The sequence below is a fragment of the Cynara cardunculus genome, assembly GCF_001531365.2.
Source record: "Cynara cardunculus var. scolymus isolate 2C chromosome LG 10, CcrdV1, whole genome shotgun sequence".
Taxonomy (NCBI): Eukaryota; Viridiplantae; Streptophyta; class Magnoliopsida; order Asterales; family Asteraceae; genus Cynara; species Cynara cardunculus.
In genome coordinates, this window is record NC_037537.1 from 27,258,816 (window position 1) to 27,282,537 (window position 23,722).

General features: G+C 32.6%; 2 protein-coding genes across 2 annotated transcripts; both read right to left on the reverse strand.

Moving 5' to 3' along the window:
* Positions 1-4,117: 4,117 nt before the first annotated feature.
* On the reverse strand, positions 4,118-5,605 carry LOC112519498 (UPF0481 protein At3g47200). Its single transcript, XM_025127650.1, has one exon. It carries the CDS (start codon positions 5,599-5,601, stop codon positions 4,258-4,260), a length of 1,344 nt encoding a protein of 447 aa, XP_024983418.1. The 5' UTR covers positions 5,602-5,605; the 3' UTR covers positions 4,118-4,257.
* A 3,829-nt stretch (positions 5,606-9,434) lies between these two features.
* On the reverse strand, positions 9,435-13,141 carry LOC112519723. Its single transcript, XM_025127963.1, has 3 exons — positions 12,170-13,141; positions 10,851-11,034; positions 9,435-10,095 (listed from the first exon to the last, which is right to left on the reverse strand). The coding sequence occupies exons 1-3, from the start codon at positions 13,049-13,051 to the stop codon at positions 9,566-9,568; spliced, it is 1,596 nt and encodes a 531-aa protein (XP_024983731.1). The 5' UTR covers positions 13,052-13,141; the 3' UTR covers positions 9,435-9,565.
* Between the last annotated feature and the right edge of the window lie 10,581 nt (positions 13,142-23,722).

Sequence of the window (23,722 nt, forward strand, 5' to 3'; positions counted from 1 at the left end):
ATATATATATATATATATATATATAGACTTGAGATCATGTGAGACCAAAAGTTTTCTGTGAGAATATATATAGACTTGGGATCATGTGAAACCAAGGGTTTTCAGTGAGACCCTTAAGACCAATTCTCAACCCTTTGATTAGATCTACAATCTGACAGTCTAAACATTCATAAATGCCACTAGACTTCTCAATAATCACAATATTGTCACCCTGCAACTTTAGACCTTTAGATCATTAGTTTATAAAGTTGATCAATGAACATAAATTGGTCTTACGAGTTTTATGGAAAACCTTTGGTCTCACGTGAACCCAACCCTATATATATATATATATATATATATATATATATATATATATATATATCAAACAGAATCACTGTGATGTGTAGCAAAAAACATTTAAAATATACAAGATCCCATGCATTTCAAAACGTATACCATAATTTAATTAATATTGTAGATAATTAACTTGCATTTCTTTTTACCATGATAAATATCATATATGATACATTGACGAAAATTAACGATTTTTTTTTTTAAAAAACGTCGATTAATTGTGGATATCACATATGATTTGTGATGAAAATTGTAAAAAATTCTTAGATAAACTACTTTAATAAAATGAATATTTTAAATAAAAAAACTAAATCATACTTATTTTAAATGTTATAATAAATAAATAATTATGTTTAAATTACGAAAATTATAAATAAATAAAATCATGAATAAATACCTTAATTAAATTTATTAAATAATCTTTATATAATTAGTTGAATTTTCATATATAATATGTATATAACAAATGACATATATGTCTTTTTGGATGATTTTTAAAAAGTTTTATTTGAGGTATTATTCAATGAAATGCATAACAACTCATCCCACATGAATAGAATGTGAGAACTATTTGATGTGAATGTAACATTCACAGTGTTTTTGCTGTGATGGTTTGGTTTCTTTTACTTTCACAGCGTTTTAATTAGCTATGAAGTTTCAAGTGTAAAAAAATGGTCTCACGAAAACAGGTTGGTCTCACGTGAATCCAACCCTGTCAACGAATTCAACTAATTTTGATTTGTTTGTGAAATTTTGTTAAAAAAACGGTAAATGTGTGTTAAATAATTTAAAAGACGTAAAGATTTTCGTCTTAATTCTTAATAAACAGCGAAAACCGAACCGAATAGGTTCGAGAAAACCCAATTTAGGAATATGGTTAACGTCCATACGTTTAAAAACAGAATGACAATCGATCGACATTTGAATCTTGAAAGAACTCAAACTGATTTCCGAACTTACAATAGAATGTTATTGCGTACATAAAAGCTCGAAAGATTCGGCATGAAGAACATGATTTAAAAAGAATCAAAGAATCAACCAATTAATTAATTTCTAACAGAAATTTTGAGCTTAATGGAATTCATTTATGTTCCTCTTTCACAACCCCTCCTCCAATATTCACTGTCTTAACTTTGAAACGCTCGAGCTTCTGGTTCAGCTCTTCTTGATCAATACCTCTTTCTCTAACTCCGAAATCCCCATCCTTCTGGCTTTTCGATATCTTCTTGCTTACTTTCGTCGCGATCTTTCCCAATAAGTCCTTACCTCGAGAGTCTCCTATCGCTTCTCTTACAAACCTTCCTAACGGAATTTCCAAATCACCATTGTCGTAAACAATTTTCTTGAACGTTTCCGTCCCTCTGATCTCGATTTCTTCTAAGCATTCCCTAAGAGCACCGATTATGTGATCGTCCACCTCATATTTTGGCTCCTCTTCTCCTTCCAAATATCCGTCATCTTGTCGTATCCATGAGGGAATATTTCCGTATTCGGAGTCAGGCATAGAAGGCTGATCAGGAAAGTATTGCATAGATTCTGTGTTATCAACAAGATCATTAAATGCCATTTCAAGACTTCAATTGAGACAATGGATGTTGGCTTATGAACGATATATATATATATATATATATATACACACGGATTATTCTTGGTGTGGGCAGCAAGATTTGATTAATCAACATTCCAAAGGGTTGACGTAGATTTTCAGAGTTGAACAAGTCTTGATCGAGATTGCTTGTAAAACTTGTTCTCCACTAAATACAAGACTTGTAAGCCAAGGTATAAACACCCACGGATTAATCACGTAATCATGAATGAGATTGTTTGTGTTTGTGGTTGAAGTTTCAATTTGACAATTGAAAGACTTCTGCAGCCATTCCGATAAGGACAGTGACTGAACGACTAATTAGAAACTTAGGGTCGTTTATTAAACGCTTACTTGGTAAGTACTTATCCGATAAATTTCTTCATCGGATGAATATGACAAGGGCCAAGAATCATACCGAGTAAGAGCGATGAGAAGGATGGAGAGTCTTACCCAATAAGTGAAGATGACGACTCTTACCCAGGTAAACGATTACCTGGTAAATTGAATACGTTTTGATGTACTAAAATCTTACGAATTAAAATAAATTATAATGTGGACTTGTATCGGTAAGCACTTACCGGGTAAACATTTGGGTAAAACAGCCCCTTAGTTAACTAAGGGTAGGGTCTTTGGGATTCTCTTTGGAAGTCACGAGTTTGAATTCTGCAAGGTCAATGAGGATTTTCCTGACTATACTTCAGAGCCTCTAAGATTAATCGAGGTACGTGCATACAAGCTGCCTTGAACATCTACGGTTAACAAGAAAAAAATTTAAGTTTCACATCTTATAAACTTTTAATTTTTGAAGAAAACCAAATTAAAACATTATATATAAATCAATAATAATACATAATAAAAAATCAATTTATTACTATTTTACTTTTTTTTTTGTAAACAATAAAATGGAATCTTGAATATTTTTGGAACTCATATTAATATTTGGTTGTCAAAGTTTTGAAAACTTACAAATTTATCTTAATTTTAAAAAAAAATGTAAATTAACTTAAATATTATTAATTTTTTAATTAAAAAAATTATATAGAAGCCGGATATTTTATTCTTGTTAATTTAATACCATTTATATCTATATATATATAGAGAGAGAGAGAGAGATAGTGTGTGTAGAGAGGATATTTAGAAAATCCCTAAACTACCCTTAATTAATATTTTAAGTTAAAATTATCAAAACTATTAATTTCTTAATTTAAACCTTTGATTTATAGTTGAGATTAGATATCACATTTACCACAAACAAAATAGTTCTCATTTGATATATATATATATATATATGTGTGTGTGTGTGTGTGTGTGTGTGTGTGAATTATTATGCAATCTTTTACATTTGTACAACCAATATAACATAATCTCAACCGTTCATTTAATTTGATGAATATGTGATTTCATAAAAGTTATGATTGTTTCCTAATATAAAATATTAGTCATAATTAATAAACTTTAATCATCTTTTATAAATATTCAAATCATAATAAATAAACTCTTACTATTTTTATAAATATTTTAATTAATTGAATTTCTGTATAAATGTAATGGATTGAATTGTTGTACATGATAATAAACTCACGAGGACTTATTTGACTTAATCAACCTAAGATCAGTTACCAAATCCACCAAACAAATTAAAAGTAGTTAGGCCCTCACCAAATTCATATATTAAAAGTGTCTTAACTGATATAGATATGTAAAAGGACCTTTTTATCCTTTGGTCAAACCAAGTATACAGTTGATTTGGTCAAACCATGCATACAGTTGATATGGTCCCTCGCTGCTTTACCCCCACAATATATGCCAATTTGGACCACTTTCATTCTTATTTTCAATCTAATCTAAACTAAATTGTATGAAAAAATAATGACCATAAATTGATTCCTATTTTGGATAACATAATTTTAAAACTTTCATTTTACTAATTAAGAAGTAAAGTTTTAATCATTTAAGTACTCAAATAACCGGTTGAAACATTAATTCTTTCTTCTAATAAACCACAATACATAATAAAAAAAATTAGATTAAGACATCCATATCTGCAAAAATAATACCGAGTTAGATACCACATCACTCGTCACATCAACATTGTAAACGGTTAATGCTTCAACCGGTTACTCGGATACTTAAACGTTTAAAACTTTACATCTTAGGTACCAAAATGAAAGTTTTGAAAGTACGTTACTCGAAATAGGAATTAAGTTAAAATATGTTACTTTTTCATGCAATTTGCATTCAAAATAAATACACAAGTTTAGGAATTATATTTCTGTAACTATACGCAACATTTTGAATTCTGATTTTTAAAGTCACGATAATAATCAAGTCGATCATCGAGGCCGGACGTAGCCGAGGACCGTGTAAAGTGTTTGTGCCACGGTTAGGATCAGAAGAATAAGAGCTGCCATCGCGGATATAAACGACCATGGCGTATCAAAATAAGTATACCTAAAACTAGCCCATTGAACGTGCCACCCGCTCCGGTAATGACGGTTCACGTCGTCGAATAACCGAGCCAAGTAACACGAATCGATATCGAAAGAAATATCCTTCCCCATGTTGTTAATAAACGCCGCAACTTCGGCATCCGTACCAAAATAATTCTCGATGATGTTCCAATCGCATAACAACCCGACGTCTCTAGACGTATTTATCAAACAATCGAGTAACGTAACGTAAGTCGTGAAGTGTTTGGAACATGCGCTATGACATTGTTCAAACGCTATGGAGTTTAACAAAAACGCGCTCATGAAATCATCGATCGATATCGGCGGCATGTGGATTACGCCGTGCTTGAAGTTAACGATTAGGAAACTCTCGGCTTCGCACGGCTTTAACTTGATTCCCGCACGACGAAGCTTCGAGATACTATGGATTATATGCGCTGGTGGGTGGTTATCGGGTTTCTCCGATGATTCGACCTCCGGCGGAAGAACAGTCGACCGGAGAAGATCGAGCAAATGCTTAGCTTTGATATTCGCATACTTTTCAAGAATGTTTTCAGGTCTTTGTAGTGCATAATTGAAAAACCCTAAAGCTAAGGTAGCTAGGGTTTGACTCGATTCTTCATCTGACATCTTCGTCAAATCGAACAAACATTCAAGAACGAAAAATGGGATTTGATTCTCGAGCCTGATGAGATCTCGTAAGAAAAAAGAGAAGATCCACGACATCGTTATAAGAGGATCATGATCATCACACTTAACCAACCCTGCAATCCTTCTAAAAAGTTCGATGATGAAGCAACCATCGAGCACCAACATCTCGATGAACTCATCGGTGCTGTAGTCGATGGTCCTGGAGTAACATTCTCGAGCTTTAACCTCGAGTGGTTGGACGGCTTTCAAGTAGTCTGCGAGGGTCAACCCTTTGGGTTGAGTTCGGTTCAGTAAATGGTGGAGGAACCGCCATTTGTGTTCTTGGATCATCTGGAGGTGGGGTTGGCCATGGTGGAAGGGTCCGATGGAGATGATGTGAGGTCGGTATGACTTGCCGTTGACGTCAATTAGGGTTTGAGGGACTTTGAAGATGGAGCAGGTGGGTTTGCCGGCGGCGACACTCAGGAGTTTCGGTGTATCGGAAAGTTTGTGTTGCATCGAGTTGAGTCGATCTCTGTTAACTTCCCAGATTTTGATGGCATGTTGGGGTTCAGATTCTTGAGAATCGATGTCCATTTTCACTTTTTCTTGAAGAATTTCGTTGATTGTTGTTAAATATATAAAGAAAATGACTGGAAATGCATAGGAGGTGGGAAGCAAGACGCTAACATGATCATGGTTCCGTGGCGTCAAAACATGATGAGTTGTTCTTCTTCTTGTCCACTCATTTCTTTTATTTTATCTTTATTTTAGTAAATATCGTATTTTAGAGATTTCAACCATTTATTATTTTATTAAAATATTCTTTAAATGGTTCGTGATAAGGATTAATAAAATCAAGACGTGCCCATTTCAATTAACAAGGGGCCGTTTACTAAACACTTATCCGGTAAGCATTTTCAAGAAAAAATTAACACCATCATTTAATTGTTGGGTAAGATTTTAGTCCATTAGAACAACATTGTATGCAACAAAGTAGGAGTCGTTGTCTTCACTTACCGGATAAAACTATTGGTTCTTGTCTCGCTCTAACCGGGTAAGATTCTTGTTCCTTACCATATTCATCCGGTAATGTAATGTGATTTGGTAAGCCTTTATCCGGGTAAACGTTTGGTAAACGACCCCTAAGATTTGTTAAAGTCGTATTCGTTGAGTGATGGGTATCTAATAAGGAGCATTACATAACAGAAGGTTTAAGCAAGAACAGTAACCAAATAAAGAAACATAAAGGTTTAAATGGAGCGGGCCGGATGGCGGACACAGATCCGCATGCTTTCTGGTCGGTGTCGGTCTGTTCGAGTCGGATCATAGAGTGGGCACAGCCCAGTCTAACCTGACCTGGTTTTGGGCCGAGTTTTTGTTGGGCTACTAATTTTATATTGTTTTGGGCCCATATGGTTATCTTGTTGGGTTTTCTATGAGAGTCCGAGACTTTTTCTTTTGTTAATGGTAAATTGGTAATTTGTGTTTATATTTAATGTCTACAATTCAATTTGTGGTTTAACAGTAGATTAAATATTTAAATCATAATCAATTAATCGTTGTATAATTTTTACATATATAAATATTTAATTTCAATATGAAATAAAAGATACCCGATTGACCATAACTGATTGATGATGTGTATTTTCAGGATGTGATCAGATAAAGAACAGTAAGACAAAGGTACAAAATTAAGGACTCATGACTAGGTTGACGGAACTGAGTTTATGTTATTTAAGTTAATATGATGTTTTTTTAGACATTGTTTTGCTGGTTTTTCATTAAATATTGTATTTATAAAGTTGTTTATGTGAATTAATTTGTTTGTTTAGATTGAGAAAAGTTTTCTTTGATAGTTTTTTATCGTAGATGGAATGAGCAGTGTCTTTTAGTTGGAAATGGCATGTTTGGAAAAAAAAAACAAAACTTGGTTTTCTACATAAAACTCTTCCCTAAAAGTTTAGAGAATAAACCACCCTCTATAATATTTAGTCATTATCAAACAGTCATGTATAACTAAGTATGAAACTTAACAAAAATTGAGAATCTTACCAAGAAGAAGCCTCTGTTAAATACTTAAATGGTTACCAATAATTCATTTTGATGACCAAAAATGTTATTTAATAAGGTAAATGAAGATACTGACTCTTGTTAATAAATGCTTATCCAATAAGTATTTGATAAACGATTGCTTAATGTTTGTTTTTTTAATTTGGTGAACATATTAAATAATAATTTATAAAAGATAAGATTGAATAAGTGAATTATTTTTAGTTGGTGTGGGTTTTTGTCAATCTTCAAAGAAGAAGATTCTTACGTAAATGTACCCGACACCAGATGCCATTTACCATTTTTTAAATAAAATATCGAAATTAATTTATGGTTCCAGAAGCTTCTTACGTAATGTTTGGTCTCATTGAAATACAGTGTTTTGGTTTGTTGAATTCTGATAGAATTTAAAGAAATTAGAATCGTCAATTTTATTGATTAGATTTTATTTATGCGTTTTGTTTATTTTTTGAGTTACGTTAAGAAATTCTAATTTATTTATTCTATTTTTTTTTTTAAATATTACGTTCATATATTTGTTACATTCCATCATTGTTGTCGACGTCGTCACTGTCGCTTTCACCCCATCACTGTCATCATCAACGCCACCCCATTGCATCATTGTCACTGTCGCCACCACAATCATCACTACCGCCACTTCGACCATCCATCGCCACCACTACCACTTTCACCCCACCGCCGCTATTATATCGAATGGATCTAATAGACAGATTACAATTCTTTTTACATATTTCAAGTCCAACAGATTTATTTTATGAACCAATTGCCACCTAATATAGGTTTATTATTAATATTTGTTATAAAATATAAAGGACAAATTACATGAAAAAATAACGTACTTTACCTTGATTTTTATTTTGTGTAACCTATTTTCAAAACTTTCATTTTGACACCTAATATGTAAAGTTTTTAACATTTAAGTATCTAAGTAACCGGTTGAAACATTAACTATTTCTTCTAATAAACCACAATACATAAAAACTAATTTTAGATTAAGATATTCATATCAGCAAATAATATTGAATTAAATACCACATCACTCGTCACATCAGCATGGTAATCGGTTAATGCTTCAACCGGTTACCCGGGTATTTAAATGCTTAAAACTTTACATCTTAAGTACCAAAAAAAAAGTTTTAAAAGTATGTTACCCAAAATATGAATCAAACTAAATAATCTTATTTTTTGATGTAATTTGTCCAAATATAAAACAAAATTCAGTAGCCAAATTAGATAGATACTTTGGCTTAATCTCCACCCAACATCATGTCTCACCAATTTTTGTAGCTACGTTTAAATAGAATATTCGTTTATTAATTTTTTTTTAATTTTTTAATAATTAGTTACATTATTTTTATTTAACTACCAAATTTAATTGATAAGGAATTGTCCAATTCAACAAGATTGATTAAATATGCTTTTTCAAATATCTGATTGAAAAAGACGAGGATTTTATATTTTTAAACTTTGATGCAATCATTACATATGGTTTCAGTATTATCCATAATTTATATGAACAAGACATACGGTTACATATGTCGCCGTATTATTCCTCAGTCGAAAGGTAGAAAGAATTGAGTTTCGTGAAAGGTGCAATCGTATTAATTTGTTGTGTGTCACCGTATGTATTTTGAAACTATAATGAGAACAAGTTTTATTTGGTAGAGTTGGTTTGCAAGGCTTTTATTCCACCCCAGACCCAAGTTCGAATCTTGTTATTTTATAAGTCAAATGGTGTCACCGTTTGGAAAAAATTATGTATATTTGTTTCTTATAGTCACGGTGTCACTGCTTAAAAAAAATTCCGATTGTTTTTCTTATGGTCAAACGGTACCACTGTTTGAGAAAAATTGGGTCCGTCCCTGGTATTCATTATTGAACAAAATGATGCAAATACACGTATAATACTATGTGGGTACTCTTACTAAAACTCCAAGTAGAATCAATATCAATCTTGAAATAAGTATCTTATGGTGAGATGAAAAACCATCCACAAGATGAGCTTTTAGGATTGCTTTTTTTTACCGTAAATGTTATTGGTTGTGACAAAAATTGTAATGATCAAAATATATGCACAAAAAATCATCATCTAACCACGGCCCAAAAAAAACCTTGTGCTAATTAGCGCATACACAGACAGAGCCCGAGGTTAGGCAGAAACGTACAATCGTACCCTGTATTTTTGTAAAACCCTTGCTAGAATTTCGAAAAGTTGGACTTATTTTTACACCCAAATTTCTTCTCACGCTTTTCATTGCCTATCAAAAAAGTTTGTGTCTTTTCTTCGTCAACTGTCCACATAATTCACCTCTGAGGCTCTGATTGAAAGAAGTCACTTTTAAGATGGAATTGATGAAAATACCCTTGATCATTAAAACCTATTGTTTCGTTTGCATCATTGAATTCACTTGTAGGTAAAAACCCATCATTGTTTCGCATCTATAAGTAAATTCTATGAACGAAAAATGAAAATTCTCGGACCTACCGATCATTTTGCAAAAATAACATTATTAGATGAGTTAACAAGTTCTTGAGCTAATTCCTCCACCAAAACCGCAAAAATCAACGCTTCTATGTCCATCCCCGTCTCTTTGATCTTCTCTTCATCACACCTCTTCCACCCTTCACTTCTAAAGTCCGTCTCCACCATCATATCGATCGTGTTCAATTCAACCACTGTCCAAGAATGCAACCGCTTGCATACCCTTTGCACGACTACTTGGGGTTCTTTGTTCTTGTTCTCTTCTGCAATTAGGTCGAATACGAGCTTCTTCATGTACCAAGGGATTTTCCCAACACCCAAATGGTTGAATATCTCCCTAACAAACTCTTCGTTAGTCGTCTCTTCTTCATCTACTATAATGTCTTCTTCATCATCATCGTAATCATCATCATCATCATCATCAGCAGCAGCATCTTCATTATAACGATCTAACATGTGTTTTTCAAGTTCAATTGGATTCAATCCTGCAAGCCTCTCGAACCGTTGAAGCTTTTGCAAGAGCTGATGTTTCGCTCCTGTAAATTCGAAACAAGAAAATCTTTAGAAGGAATACAATACATATAGTTTAAAAAATTAACCTAAAATCTAAACATTACAATACCCTTTCAATTATACACATTAGGGAAAAGTTCAAATAACATCCATCAATATTTTAAAAAACCGAGAGAACCAGTAGCATACATATATACATACATCGATGCATATACAATATCAAAATATGTATTCGTCAATTAATACATTAATCAATGTAATATATAGTACCATTTGCACATTCCCTAATACACATAACATGATATACATATACATACATATGTATACATATATACTGTATAGACATTCATTTATACTGTATGTACATATACATATATACCGTATAGACAAATTGGTTATTAGGGTGTTCCTCAGAATGGGAGAAGGCAATTAGTACTTGTTTACTTCACTTTTTCCTGCAATAATCGAATTAAGTGGCCGACACAATTCCATCAAGCCAGAAGAGGTTAAAACGACCACTTAACTTTAATAAACCTCTTGTTTTTTTGGATATGTGTGCATGTACAAATTCCGATGCACAACGTACAACTCACTACACCCAAACTGATGCAAGACAAGAAGCATAAAACATAAACAAAATGCACATGTTACCAAAAGTTGAAAGCGACTCCAAAATCAATTAGATTTTGGGAAGATGTTGATGGTATAAAAAATTAGGGTTTTAGGAAATATGTGGACACAAATACTATTTATTAATCGTTAATCAGTAGGGACTTACTTTCAACGCTTGCGTAGCTGCATTCGATGTCGTAAACATCCTGTTCCCTGGGCCCGCCGTCGTGTTCTTCCTCGTCGTCATCGAACAGAGGGTCAAGTACTGATACGGGACTACACTGTTCTTTCTCTTTATCGTCTTCTTCGCGAATTTCTTGAGCGTGCTCGCCATCGTAATTTTCTTTATCCTATAACATCACCAAATTTCGATGGTTCAAAACGTTTACGATGAAACAATCGAAGACGAAATTCTGGATCCAATTTTGACCGCCTTAATCCCGACTTATAAAACCAACTGAGGGGTTGTTTGTAAACCTCTTAATACTTCTGTTAAGAGCCAACATCTGAATCGTTAAGAGGTGAATCTTGTTTGGCAAAAAAAATTTGTCTCTTAATGGTTCTAAAACTCTCTGAATGATTTTGTATCATGGATCTTCCTTAACCATTAAGAACCCTAATTTCATTATACACAATTACCAAATAATTATATTTCATTTTACACTATATCATAAAAAATTTTTAATCATTCTGACCACTTAATTATTCTACACCAAACCATTCAACAATTTTCAAACACCCCCAAATAACTTGAAAAGTTGACTTTTGACCTTTCTTCCAGCTTGTTCTTTGAGCACCCATGCTAGCATTATACATGTGTGGCTATGGGATTGTTTGGTATTTAATGCTATAAAGAATCCAAACATATGACGACAAATTTGGGTTTTGTCGTTTTCTGGGAAATTTAATTTACTGTGTATTTATAATAAAAAGTTTTTTTTATATATAATATGAAAAGACATAAACACCCCCAGGGAATACTTTGTCTCAATGTCAAACCATGGGTGTTTTTGTCATTCAACATGCGATTCTGCCATGGGAACAGAAAGCACCCAATACGGACCACAAATCCTTAACTGAGTTACGGGTTAACTCGGTACTGATGCCGATTCTGACCGCCAATTTGACCCTAACTCGGATTGGGTTTGAATTAATGTGTACAGTCAATAATTATATTCATAAATGCGACAGTAAATTGCGTTTTTCGTCCAGGCAGTTTGTTGAAAATTTCATTTTTAGTCCTTATAGTTTTAAAATTACGATTTTCATTACTATAGTTTATAATTCAGTATTTCTTTAACCTAATGATTTAAACTTTATTATTTTTTCATCCATTAGGTTTACAATTCATTTTTATTTTAGTATTTTATATTTAAAAGTTAGATTTCAAAACCACAAAGACAAAATAATCAATTTTAACAAACTACAGGGACTAAAAACGTAATTTAATTTAAATGATATATGAATGGAGGATGGAGACAAAACCTCTTGGAAGTGGCGGCTCGGAGATGCCACCGGCGATGAGGAATCCGGTCTCCGGCGAGTTGGGGAAGGACTTCTTTGAAGGGAAAAACGGAAAGGACTAGAAGGATTTGAGCAGAAGCATTTTTCACATGAAATGAAACAATCGTTTTCTCTTTCTATGTTTACAAACTCGATCTCTTCTGAATCGTGAATTGATCTTGAGCTGCATGAAGTTTCCAACTCTGACGACTTCTCCGACCAATCGGCACTGCTAATCCTGCTATTGTTACAAGAGAACGATAACCGTTTCTCATCAGCGCCGTCGCCGGTGCCGTTAACCATCTTTTTCCGGCTTCTTCTCGTGGGTGGTGAAGATGGTGTTACGTTAACGGGTCCGATTTCATGGGTTTTTGTTCGGGTGCTCCGGTCTTTTAAACGTCTGAGAAGAGATCCGAGTAACCCGAATCCGATATGTTTGGATGAACCGGGTTTAGGTTTAGAAGAAACCGACTGCTTCTGGACCCTCGTGGCGGCATCAAGTAGCATGGCGGCAGTCCTGGCCGGAATATGGAGGAAGACGGCGGCATTGTTGGGGGTTTTATTATTAAACGGACTCCTCGTCTCCTTCGAAGGAAAATCTAGAAACGGAGATTTCCTAAAATCCGGCGAGTCCTGGAACGAGAAAAGACAGACGTGGTTGATACAGAAATTCCGTGCGGCGGTAGAAGAGGAGGTGGATTCTACAATCGACTTCCGTTTTCTAAGCTGAAGAGCGTCGGTGGCGGTGGCGGTGGCGGTGGCGGTGGCGGTTCTGAGTTGAGAACGGCGGTCGGCGATGAAGTTTTTGAGCTGAAATGGTTCCTGATCTTCTCTGAGTAACTCGTGTAGATGTTTACGACCCATGATTACAGAAACTTTTGGGTGGCGATTGATTTATGATTAGGAATCTGAAACAAGATTGAAAATGGATGGAGAATTTGAAATTTGAGGTTGTTGGAAGAAAAGGGGAAGATCGGAAATTGTGAAATGGTGGAGTACAAACAGGGAGAGGAAGTAATGAAGAGGTTTCTACTTTTAAAATGGAGAGCAATCACAAACCTCCACCGCGGGCAATCACCAAATCATTTATTGTGTCATAAAACCATGGGGTTTTTGTATTTAATTTTCGAGATATTAATTAAAATATTTATTTTAACCAATTGGTTTTATTTTTTAGGTATTTTTTTTTAACTAAGGGGTTGTTTATTAAACATTTACTTGGTAAGTGTTTACCGGATAAATTTCCTTATCAGATAAACATGAGAAGGGTCAAGAATTTTAGCGATGAGAATAATGGAGCGTCTTACCCGGTAAGTGAGAATGACGACTCTTACCTTGCGCATTCGATATGTTTTGATGTACTAAAACCTTGCGCATCAAAATAAATCATAATATTGACTCCTACCAGTAAGCTTTTACCATGTAAGCAATTGGGTAAACGGCCACTAAGTTTATCAAAATATCAACATGTCGCAATTGTAATTTTTTTCTACGGACTTGAGTGAAAAATGAAATTTTTTTCTACGGATTTGAGTGAAAAATGTAATTTTTTGCGGATAGGAGTAAAAAAGTGTAAAAATTATTATTTTTCAGCGAGTTCCGTAACTGTGGACGTGGGTTTGACAGACCTATTGCTATTATGGTAAACTTGGAAAGAAAATGACTATCAAGCGAAACCAACCCTGAAAAATAGTTGTTTTAATAAATTTCTCTTAATTTTGTTAAATGTTATTAATTCATTTATTTGTTTTATTTATAAAATAAATAATTATAAGTGGTAAATTATGGGGGTGTTTAAAAAAATCATTGAATCGTTTAAACCGGTTGAACCAAGTCAAATCAGACCGTTTTTTTCTAAATCGTCGTTCGACTTGTTTAATGTTTGTCCAAAATTCAACTATTGTTGGTGGATTTGATCAACTCTATTTCAACTTGCTCAATGTTTGTTTTAAATTTTATACATAAACATTTATTTTTATAATTTGGTATACTATTTCATATTAGTGTCACAATGGTAAAAAAAATATTTTGAATATAGATTTTTTATTTTTTTTATTTTTTAAAGCACATAAGAGGCCTAAACTGATCAGACCAAACTGTCTTTTCGTGGTCCAGTTGACTTGTTTGGTCATTTACTACCAAACCGCTCGGTTTAAAAATATCCCAAACCACCATTGTGATTTGGTTTGTGGGGTCAAACTATCCAAACCAGACCGCAAACACCCATAGCAAATTGTATAAAAACTGTCAAAACCAGTTTGTATGTGTTGTTTCATATATGAAATAACAAAGACGAGCATATAATATTGTTTCTTAGATAAAATGTTAAATATTGTTTTGTGTACTGAAGAGACATAAAAATACGTTATACAAGAAGCATACAGTCATACATACACACAAAAACAAAATATGTAAATAGTGGCAGATTCAGAATTTTTGCCTGTAAAGTCGTCCGATGCGTTTTTAGCCAATTGCACCATCTCAAAAGATTGTTTACTTTTTCTAAAACGGTTGATTACTATAGCTACTAATTGACGAGCTACGTATTTTTTTAGTGAACTGAATAGCCGTATTTGGTTATTTTATGTCGTCGTTTATTTTATTAATTACGTTTTATCAAACATGACTAGTCAATTATCTTACAGCTATTAGTTAATCACAGTTTATCAGTTATTTTACAAAATATAACCTAAGTTTATCAGATTCGAGTTCACTACAATATGCATTTAAACCAGATAAATTTCAATTTTATTAAAAAATGGTCAAGTTGACAAAAAAATTAATAACATCACTAAAACAAAATATAAAAGTTTATATTTAATATGACGATTAATTATCTGATAATAATTTTTTAAACCATAGGTTTTACAAGTCGGGGGACAAAAGATATCTTCTTGTTTCCTCATTTATTTATCTCCCTTGACCATGTGTCCCATAACCGTACCTGATAATCAGGCTGAGTCTTTTTCACGCCTTCAATTTAACCATAACATGTTATTGTAAACAATGTTTCAAAATCTGGTTCAATCTCGTGGGCCAAATCAGACCCGTTTGTTTTCAACCAGATGAAATTTAAAATCTCAACTGTTTTTAGAAATATGTTTTGACTGGTTGTACTTTAGTCGTAAGGCGTAAAAGTTATACCTAAATTTGTTATTCTATCTTTTTCTTATTATTTAATTTAACGTTAACTTTTATATAAACAATTGATTTGTCGTTGACTTGTTGTACCTCTTGTACCACGATCTACATTATTATTATTAAGTCGGAATTTGAAAACTTTTAGTACGTCTTATTTATAGATCTTGTGAACCTTTTCAAATCATGGTACGATTTAATTAAAAGAATTGCAAAACTATCGATGTATAAAACATTTTCTTACGTAATAATAATATCACGAGTCAAGTCTGATCTAATCATGGACGTTTGATAACCCGTCTCGCCTCTGAAAAAAATATTTTAATAATATCAATTTAATGGGATTGATTCAAATAAAAAAGGTTATGTATTATGAGAAGGTAAGAGAAGAAGATTCATATGTGAATCAATTAAAAAATTCGAAAAATCTATTCTAAAATGCACATGTGAATCGATGTTACAGATTATTCATATATGCTTTTTTAGATGGGTTTTTTTTATATAATTTGAACATTCTATTCAATTTAATTTCACATATACTTAACTATGCGTTTACGGCTCTTTTATTTACAAAAATATATAAAACGAATAACCAAAATTGGTGCCACTAAATAAACGCATTATCATAGACACCTTCTTTTATATCATAATCAAGTTAAATCATCTACTGAAATTATAAAGAACAAATCTTGACGTTGATGTTTGTGCAAATAAAAATCAACAGATGTCGATGCATTTAAGCAGTATACAAAAATACAGTTAACTCGTCCTTTTTGTAATATATACGAATGCATTTAATCCGAAGCAAATAAAAACACATGTTGGAAAAAAGCAAAACTTTAGGCAAATCCTCAAAAGAAGCAAAGAGTAGACGTGAATTTTGATGCAAAAGGTGTGAGTGTTTGAGCATGTCAACTTTTTACCACAAGATAAGGAAAAAAAAAAAAAAAAAGTTAACCATTTTTTGGTTTATTCCAAATATTTAAAAGTATTCTCTGTTTTTTTTTCCTCTTTACTTTTTACAGTTTATTTTATTAAAATATTCATTTTTTATTAATAAAAAAGATTTTTCTTGAAAAATTGAAATGATTATGTTTGATGAGTTGGCAATAGATGTTTGAATTAACTAAAAAGGTGGTGTATGATTGGTTTGTACTTGGTTCTAAAGATTAAAAGGTGGTGTATGATGAGTTTTTTCAGGTTCGAATCCAAGGAAGAATAAAAGTTTTTTTGTGGCCACGCAGGTTTAAATGCGGTGACTATGGGCTACCCACAAAGCGGGTGGTCGTTCTGAGATTAGTCGGCTTGTATAGCGGGTTGGATATTCCGGCTAACAGAAAAAATAGATGTTTGAATTAGTTTCTGTGTAACTCGACTAATGTTATAAATTTTGAAGATGACAGTTAGAAAAATTTCATTAATCCTAAGGATACTCGAACTAATAATTTATCAGTTGAGCTAGCCTTCGGTGTATATATAGCGTGGACCGATTTAAGGGAATACTGTAGAAATTTGAGGTATTAGATTTGGTTTATGAAGAATGATTAAAGTATTTGCTTTTAATAGATATCAGAGTTCAAATTATGCCGGTGGCAAAATATATGTTATTTAGTTTTTTATTGTGTTTTATTCGTATGGTCTTTGTTTTAATACAGGAATTGTAGTGGGGCTTCTTTTTAGAAATACAAGCCAGTAAGCTTTTTTAATTGGAGATGCTTTAAGTTATCATGATTTTATTAAGTAAATTGCATCTTTTTCTTTTATGGTCAAATGGTGTCATCGTTTAAAAAAAACTGACACCTCTCTAATGCATACAATATTTGAGATAGGAACTTGTTGAACTGTATACTGTAAAATCAAGTCAATACAATGCATACAAGAAATGCAGATAGTTGATGATGTATATTTTGTATCAATACTCTGAATCAAATTATAAAAGTAATACAGTTAGACAAAAGAGCCGGGATATATTCGTACGAGGGCTCAAACGTCTTTAAAACAAGATATATTTCAGCAACAAACAGATTCGCTCGAAATTCGATCAATCTAATTACAAGACATTACATACATGATCATCAATTTCTGATCGTCATAAAATTAACGATTCAAGTGATTAGAGTTAAAATTAGTTGAATTCCAGTAATGCCCTTTGAGTAGTTTGATGTAAAACAAAACATCAACATTCCATGAATTTGTCTGAATTGTAGATTCATATCCGAACGACTAAAAGCACTCATCCCTCACCTAGACTTTTTGATCCAGATTTTTACCAATTTTCCCCTGACCCGACCAGTCCACTACCCCCCTTTTTCATTCAACTTTAATTCAAACTGCTTTTTGATTCCACTCAACACCTTTTTATTTTAAAATTAACTATAATTAACTTTAAACAAAAAATTTGGAAAAAAAATACAATTAGGTTTTAATTATTAATTATGTCATATTATCATATATTTTTTTTTACCTGTACTGTATACATAATTTTAACAATATCTTGGTTTAGCGGATCAGTATAACTATTAAGGGTATAAACAAGGGCGAACCCACTTTATCAGATATGGTTGGATGAACCATCGCTTCGTTCCTCCGTCATATTGTAAAAATTACAGGGTCGTGAAATATGTCATTGTATCATTTTGTTGTGTACAACATTATATATTTTAAAACTACAATGAGAACACAACATTCTCTTGGTAAAATTGGTTTGCATAGTTTTTTTTACACACTAATCATGGGTTTGAATATCGTTTGTGTTATTTTTTATTTTATTTTTATCTTTTAGTTTCAAATGTATTTTTTTTATTAAAAGATTTGAACACATGATTTCATGTATGAAAAACAAGAAATTAACCAACAGACAAGTAATGATTTTGTAAAAAATATTCATATCTTTGTTTTTTATAATTAAATAACAGATACAAAAATTCTATAAAATAGATGTGTTTAGAAAAATATCTTTTAAAAATATTTATAAATAGAGATGATTTTTATTGACTTTAAAGTAAATAAGAGAAAGGTTATTATTTAATTATTTTAATTAAAATTTATTTTCCATGTGCACGTTCGTTTGGAAAAGGACACATCGATACGGAAAGATCTTTAAGATTCGGTTTGGAAAGAAGAAAAACCCGCCCACTCATTTTAATTATTATTATTATTTTTTTTCTAAAATAAATATACCTTAATCAAAACATAAAATGGAAAATAAAAATAAAAATTATAGAGAATGATTATTCATCCCTTCCGATTAAACCTGAAACAAAAAGTTAGGCTTTTGAGGCTGTGTTTGGTATATGGAATGAGACGGGACAAAACTCATTGTCTCATGTTTGGTGCAGCATGGGAAAAGAGCAAAAACTCATTATCCTATGTTTGGTATGATATGAGACAAGAACTAGGACAAGGTTGGGACAGCATGAAATAAAATAGGTTTTATCTTGTTCCACCAAAATAAGTGGAACAAGATGAGACAAAAAACTAAAATATTAGTAGTCTATCCTCATTTGATATATAACTTTAATATGGTATTTGTTTTAATGATGATCAACGCTAGTTTCGATCGTTGCCACCACCGGCGGCCACCTCCACCTCCTCTTCCACTACAACAACATCATCCACGCCTCCACAACCACGTCCACCATCGTCCATCGCCACCTATACCATTGTTGACCACTGACCACCACCATCCATTGTCAACATCACTACCGTAGTTCGCCACCTCCAACTCCTCCTCCACTACAACAACTTCCTTCACCACCTCCACAACCGTCGTTGACCACCGATTACCATCGTCCATTGCCACCTTTACAACCACCATTGGCCACCGACCACCACCTCTCATTACCACCAGCACTACCGCTGTTGGCCACCTCGAACTTCTCATATACCACAACAATCTCCTCCATGACCTCCACAACCATCGTCAACCACCAACCACCACTATCCATTGCCACATCTACAACCACCATCATCTGTTACCACCACCACTACTGCAACAACCTCCACCACCACCTCCACCATAACCAAAACTAGCTCCACCACCACCACTACTACCATCAATTATATTAAAAAATTTATTCATATTTGGTATCACTATATATGTATGTATGCATTTATATGAAAATTGTGTAAAAATATTTATAAATTAAATTACTTAATTATTTACTTTATTTGTGTTAATTATAATTATTATATAATATTTAAAATCATCAAATAATTTTCGGGGGTAACTTGTCTAATTATGTCTCATCCCGTCCTAGTCGTACCAAACACTAGACATACACTTGTTTTGTCCAATCCAGTCTCATCCAGTCCTGTTCACTCTAACCCTCTTGTACTGTCTTGTTGAGTCATGTCCAATCATGTCTGCATACCAAGAGCTACCTGAGAGAATAAACTCATCATATTATATAAAGTCAAACAGCTTCATTTATTATCATTCACATTGAAAACTGTTTAATACCTCTAACCAAACACCCTATTTATTTTCAAATGAAAGTTATTATAAGAAAAATGATTTGTTTTGGGTTTGCATTTTATATATATTCCGATCAAAGAAAGAAAGAAGAAGTCTCATAAAGCAAGCACCTCTCTCACATAATCTAGCCTCTCTCACATAAATCTAGTAAGTCCGAGGACATTAATTCATATAAAATGAGATGAAAATTCAAAACTACTTTTAAAAAAGGGTTGTCTATGGATAACAATGATTTGGATGACACTCGTATATACCCCTAATCTTTTTACTGGTTTTAAATGCTGAATTTGTCAATCTTGATCGCTAATTTGGGTTTTCGGGGTGGCGGTGGGGGGTTGGCAGTTGGCACAATTAAATCATTTCTTACAAGTCTTTCCATATTATACACACACACACACACAAATACAATAATGTGGAAGTATGAGAGAGAGAGAGAGAGAGAGAGAGAGAAACAAATATGTTGATGTAGAATGGTTCACGTGGTTAATCCACTTTTCTAAGTCCAACTGAAGACACATTAAACTGTTTATAATGTTTTTCGATCACAAAACACTGGTTATACAATGAATGACTACAAACAATGGATCTTACACATACTCAAGTCAATAGCGGAGGGTCGAGTTATGGGGGGGCCATGGCCCCCCTAATTGTTCACCTGATTGTTATAGCTCTTATGAAAAAACCAATAATTTATTTGTTATACATTATGCTTGGCCCCTACTCCATCAACATAGTTTCAATTTTGATTTCCAAACTATTAAAGATGAACACTAGCAACTTGGTGTAGTCTAGCTTATTAGATATAAACTAATTAATGATATAGTAATATAAATTAAAATAATAAACCTACACAACAAAATAATTTAATAGTATAATAAATAAATTAACAAAATATATATTTGGGACAAAGGAGACTGGGAATACCACTACACCCTGCACAAAAGTTCAAAAGGAAATCAATGAGCTGTTCGACCCCCGGGTTCTAAAGTTGTGTTCTCCCCCTGCTCAGAGTAAATGAGTTACAAATGGTCGACGAAACAAAAACGTTGTCTTGAATGAATTATCGAAACGAAAACCCCAAAAAAGACCCATAAAGCACAAGGATGAAATCAGTAATTTAACCTCATCAACAATAATAATGGTAAACCATGTATTAAATGAATGACGTTTATTCAAAATGTACTTTTTTCTTGAAATAAAATAATAGAATAATGAAATTAAATTCAATAAATATGTGAAAGAATAATGAATTCTCTCGTAAAGTAATTTGCTAATTCCAACGGTATTTAATATCCTAGCTTTTTTAACCAGAAGTGTGGTGCCTGATTGGTTTGAGCTTGGCTCAAAGGTCAACAATACTAGGAGATCCCAAGTTCAAATCAAGGAGGAATAAAAATCTCTTTGTAGCCACGAAAGTTCAAATGCGGTAACTCCAGGCTATCTGCAAAACAGGTGATCGTCCTGAGATTAGTCGGCTCGCATAGCAAGTTGGATATCCAGGTTAAACAAAAAAAAATCTCAGATTTTACATGCTAAACTAACATAATTCAGTAGAATCTCTTGTTTTAGTTATGTTGGATTCCACTGAACTTAGACGTCGTCTTAAATTTATGTATCTAAAATTAAACAAGAATGATATACTTGTAAAACTGCAAGTGTTTGATTAATAAATCATTTTATTAAAATATATAATTAAAATTAGAGTAAACTATAAATTTGATCCTTGTGGTTTATCAAAAATAACATTTTTCGTCTTTACAGTCTCAAAATTACAAAATCGTCATCATTATTTACAAAAAGGTCCAAATTTAGTCTCCACCTCTAGCCGCCATTATAAAATTCCGTTAAATGAAAGACATTTTATCGATTTTTTGTCTTTTACCCAATCAAAAATCCCAAGAAAAAAAATCAATTTTGATTAGGTAAAAGATTTGCAAAAATCGATAAAAGAGCAAAAATGTCCCTCATTTAACAGAACTTTTTAATGACCCGCTAGAGTGGGGATTAAGGAACCAAATTTGAATATTTTTACAAACCATAATAACTATCTTGTAATTTCGAAACTGTACAAATAGAACACTGTAATTTTCAACAAACCATAAGGACCAAATTTACAAATTTACCCTTAAAATTTACTAAAAATTAAAAATAAATGTTTTCATGTCCTATGAATTTAAATCCATTAAGAGGGAAATCTGAATGACAAACAAAAACCTTATTCTTTTTAATAATGGACATGGAGGATTTGACAACTATATGTCACTCTTTTTGGCATTTTCCTCTTGTTACTATTGCTAGGGTTAAATTTATTTTACTTTTTTTTTTTAAATAAAATTAAATAAATAAGTATTTATTAATTAGTAATTTGAAATAGTTAAAACTTATTGACAAAAAAAAAAAAAAAAAACAAATCATTTTAATAAAAAATGGTCATGCAGATAAATGACTGAATTATTACATCAGACTGTAATCGATAAATAAACAAAACCTAAACATACGTATTCAAGAAGAATGTTTAAGATGTTTCAACAAATCCGTCAAAGAACTTGTCATGAATGCTCGTTTGGCATAGCAGTGCCAATCGAGATGTAATATAACAGTTGTTGTCAAAGAGCCAGGTTCAGTTCTTGTTTAATGCACTGATAGTATGCCACACATGTTATCGTTTTAAGTGGAATGACGTTTGAACCCATCTTTAGTTGGCCGATCTATCAAAGGTCATATGGAATCCATGGGTCTGGTCGAGTGGATCAATCCATCATCACTTCGAATTTCAAAGGACGATGTGACAGAACAAGCATACATCTTATGCTATTTGACGAAAGATACATCTTTGCAGATCAAGTACGTACTCAGTGTCAGTAAGCATATCAATCGCTAAATATTGTTTTTGTCATCCTTTTTCCCTTTGTCCTCTAATACTAACAAAACATATAATTTGTGGGTTTGCTAAACAACATATCAGCTTCATGTTACTTTGGCTTTTCAAATTATTTAAAATTCGTACCATAATATAAAAGAAGCCTCAAACAATCGAATTAAAACTTGTTGAAATTTATAACAAAAATAGAAACATAAAACCAAAAGCTTATGGGCCTTTTACTAAACACTTACCTGGTAATTGCTTACCGAGTAATTTTCCTCAGCGGATGAACATGACAAATGGCCAAAAATCTTACCTGGTAAGAGTGATGATATGGATGGAGAGTCTCACCTGTTAAATGATGATGAGGGCTCTTATCCGGATAAACGTTTACCAGGTTAAAATGTAGCATAGGTTATCGTTTTGTTACATTAAGATTTTATTCAATAAAATAAATTATAGTGTCGATTGCTAATGATAAACACTTACCGGATAAGCAATTAGGTAAACGACCCTTTAATCTATTTCACGTACACACACACACACAAAAAAAAAAAAAAATACTACAGTATAAAATTACAAGTTGTAAGTTGTTATCAGGACAAAATGGTCCATGTTCATTATGTCGATGTGAAAACATTAATGAGATTCTTTTTGAAGCCGGTGTTTATATATATACATATATATATATATGTATGTATATATGTTACACAACTCAATCTATTTTCACAACTATTATGTCACAATCTCAACCGTCTATTTAATCTGATGAATATGTGGTTTCATGAATATGCAGATCTGCTATGCTATATGCAGATTGTTATGTATTTTCATGATGTTCTCAGGGTTCCTTATTTTAAGTACGTTCTCGTTTAAAACTGACCAATGTAAAACTTCGTTAACGGAAAAAATTACCATTACAAGTTCTAAATTCTATATCCATACGTTGCATAGTTAAGACCGAGAACAACGAAAACTTCCAAAAATTGGTTTTCCAAACAGGAATCGATTTAAAACGGGACAAAAGACGTAACGTGAGTAGACGTTACAAGTCGAA